This window comes from Ixodes scapularis, unplaced genomic scaffold (assembly GCF_016920785.2).
Source record: "Ixodes scapularis isolate PalLabHiFi unplaced genomic scaffold, ASM1692078v2 PGA_scaffold0__279_contigs__length_252992795, whole genome shotgun sequence".
Lineage (NCBI taxonomy): Eukaryota > Metazoa > Arthropoda > Arachnida > Ixodida > Ixodidae > Ixodes > Ixodes scapularis.
Genome location: NW_024609835.1, coordinates 10480168 through 10483052, shown reverse-complemented (window position 1 = coordinate 10483052; position 2885 = coordinate 10480168). Strand labels below are relative to the sequence as shown.

Genomic DNA, 2885 nt, shown 5'->3' with positions numbered 1-2885 from the left:
GTCTAAGGTTGTGCGTTTTCGGATAAACACGACAAAATCCGAAAAGCACTCCCCAGTAAAAATATTTCGAGTCCGAATTTATCCGAAAACCTCAAATTCAAAAACTAAATTTAAAAAAAAAGAAAAAAAATCTTCTCCCGAGATTTAGAGACACATTCTTCGTCCCTTTTTTATTGCTTCCAAGTTCATTCCTTCCACTCTGCCCTTTCCAAAGGCTTACATAGGTATTTCTTCTGAACCCTTATCTGAAAGGGCGCGCGCTCTCTTCACGACAATGGCAGAATCCAGATCGAATACGTAGCCAGTTGAAACCGGGGCCTTCCTCACGGATACCTTCCTTCCTAAGACCTTCACTTTCCCCCCTGTGACCTCTTTTTGTTGCAGACTCAACTTTTGCACACGTTCCCCTGTCGTCCTCGTTGACAACAGAAATTCGAGATTCAGTCACTTCCCTTAATGTGGCAATTTGGTTCAGTTGGTTCATGATCGTAGACAAGCGCCGAAAAAACAGACAGGGACAAGAAGTCGACGTAAACACTGGCGCACTCGCTACTAACAAGCGTTCGTTTTTGCCACATGTGGTATCTGGTGTAACAGGCCGATGGGGTTCTTCGCTGGCACATCTTTATTGCAGGACTACCGGAGTACGACACATAGTCACGGGCGTGAGAGAGCGGCAGGATAGCAGCGGGTGGTGCAAACGGTGCGCTGGCTCAGATAGATATGGCGCCCCGGAACAGTGGCGCGAGACGCACGAGCGCGCGCTAGCTGTTGCCCGCTTATTGTGTCACCCATACAACACTCCCCCACACTTAGTTCAGCACAGTAATACCATTCGACGGCGTTCCAGTGCAATACTCACAAAGTAACACGATATGACAATTTAACAAAACACGAGAATAATTGAAGTTCTGGAAAGTACAAAGTACAGACATACTAAATACAAAATAATTACAGTTCTGAAAAAAAACACAAAGTCCTCGTCTTTTTCTCTTCCTTCTCAAGGCGAAAAGGCGCACGCCGTTGCCGTTCGGGATACCGGCGCTGAATTTCTTGCGGCTGGGCTGGGGAACGACCGGAGACTGGAGTTGATCCCATGTCTTGTCCCTCTACCACCGGTGACCCAACTGGAGGCAGCTCGTTCACGAGTCCCCCTTGCCCTGGGGTTGGCGATGATGGCAGGACACTCGGTATCAGCAAACCACCTTCCTCCTCCTCTGGGGTAGAGCTCTCCCGCAACCGCAGGTGGTCTTGGTGTCGCCGCCACACGAAGGTCCCCCGCGGTGTGGTCACGCGAAGCCTGTAGGAGACCGGTCCGGATCTAGCCATGACGACTCCGTGCAACCACCTCTCACCCGGCCGGAAGTTCTTGACGTACACCTTATCACCCGGCACGAAGTGTCGGTGTTTGCCACTGTGCTTCACCTGTAGCACGTCCTGCTTGCGGTGAACAGTTTCCTCTGCAGAGGGTCGCAGTCTGTCGAGACGGGTAGTGAGCCGCCGCCCAAGCAGCAACTCCGCAGGACTCTGAAGGGTTGTGGCGTGCGGTGTGTTTCTGTAAGCTAACAAGAAACTTGCTAGTCGACGGGACAGAGGCCGGCCCGGCATCTCTTTTCGTAAGGCCTCCTTCAGGGTGCGGATGAAACGCTCAGCCAGCCCATTACTTGATGGATGGTAGGGGGCGGTCCTGACGTGCCTCACACCGTTCTCTCGCAAGAAAATCTGAAATTCTTGGGAACAAAATTGGGGGCCATTGTCACTGACAACAACATCTGGCAGACCGAAATGACTAAACAGCTCCCTCAGCTTTTCAATAGTTGCTTCGGCCGATGTGCTGTTCATCACAAAAACCTCGGGCCACTTGGAGTGGGAGTCTACGCTCACGAGAAAATGACGGCCCTGGAAAGGTCCCGCAAAATCCAAGTGCAGCCTTTGCCACGGACGAGTTGGCCAGGACCACGGATGCAGCGGGGCTGGACCTGGAAGACTCTGCTGCTGTTGGCAGGTATCACACGACCTGACGCGATATTCAATATCCGCATCGACCTCCGGCCACCATACATAGCTGCGTGCCAGTTCTTTCATCCTTACGATTCCAGGATGCCCTTCATGCAGCTCGTCCAGTACGCGTTCGCGCAGTCCCTTCGGGATCACAACCCTCATTCCCCACAAAAGGCAATTCTGGTGCCACGTCAGCTCGCTTCTTCTTGCAGAGTAACGCTTCAGACAATCTTCTACTTTTGCGGGCCACGCACCGGCAAGGAACCTTGCCACTTGACAGAGCTCTTTATCTTTTGCTGTAAATTGTGCGATCTCTCGGCTGCTTACCGGAAAAGACTGCAGGCGGAGACTGAGAAACGCCGCGACGTCATCCTCGTAGTCTTCATCCTGAAACCCAGGAACTGGAAGTCGTGACAAGCAGTCCGCCTCCACGTTGAGTCGACCCGGTCGGTAAACCAATCGGTACTGATAGGCGGAAAGGGTAATAGCCCATCTCTGCAGACGTGCGGCAGCAATGCTCGGAATTCCCGTCTTTGGACCAAGAATGGTTTGCAACGGTTCGTGATCAGTGACCAACACGAAGGATCGTCCAAACAAGTAGATGTGAAATTTCTTTACGCCAAACACAATAGCCAGTGCCTCCTTTTCTAGTTGGCTGTAGTTCTTTTCACTCGATGTCAAGGTTCTCGACGCAAACGCGATAGGCCGTGTGTCGCCGTTGGAGTACACCCTGGACAGGACGGCTCCGAGACCGTATGCCGAGGCATCACATGACACCTGAAGGTCTGCCTTGGGATCGTAGTGTGCCAGGACAGGTGCGTCAACCAGAAGCCTCTTCACCATGTTAAAAGCGTCTTGACAGCGCTTGCTCCAGGTCCAGACGA

General features: G+C 52.3%; 1 protein-coding gene across 1 annotated transcript; it reads right to left on the bottom strand.

Annotated features, from left to right (window-relative positions):
- Window positions 1-951: 951 nt before the first annotated feature.
- Window positions 952-1853, bottom strand: LOC121836129 (uncharacterized protein K02A2.6-like). The gene has a single exon (XM_042290888.1). It carries the CDS (start codon window positions 1840-1842, stop codon window positions 952-954), a length of 891 nt encoding a protein of 296 aa, XP_042146822.1. The 5' UTR covers window positions 1843-1853.
- Between the last annotated feature and the right edge of the window lie 1032 nt (window positions 1854-2885).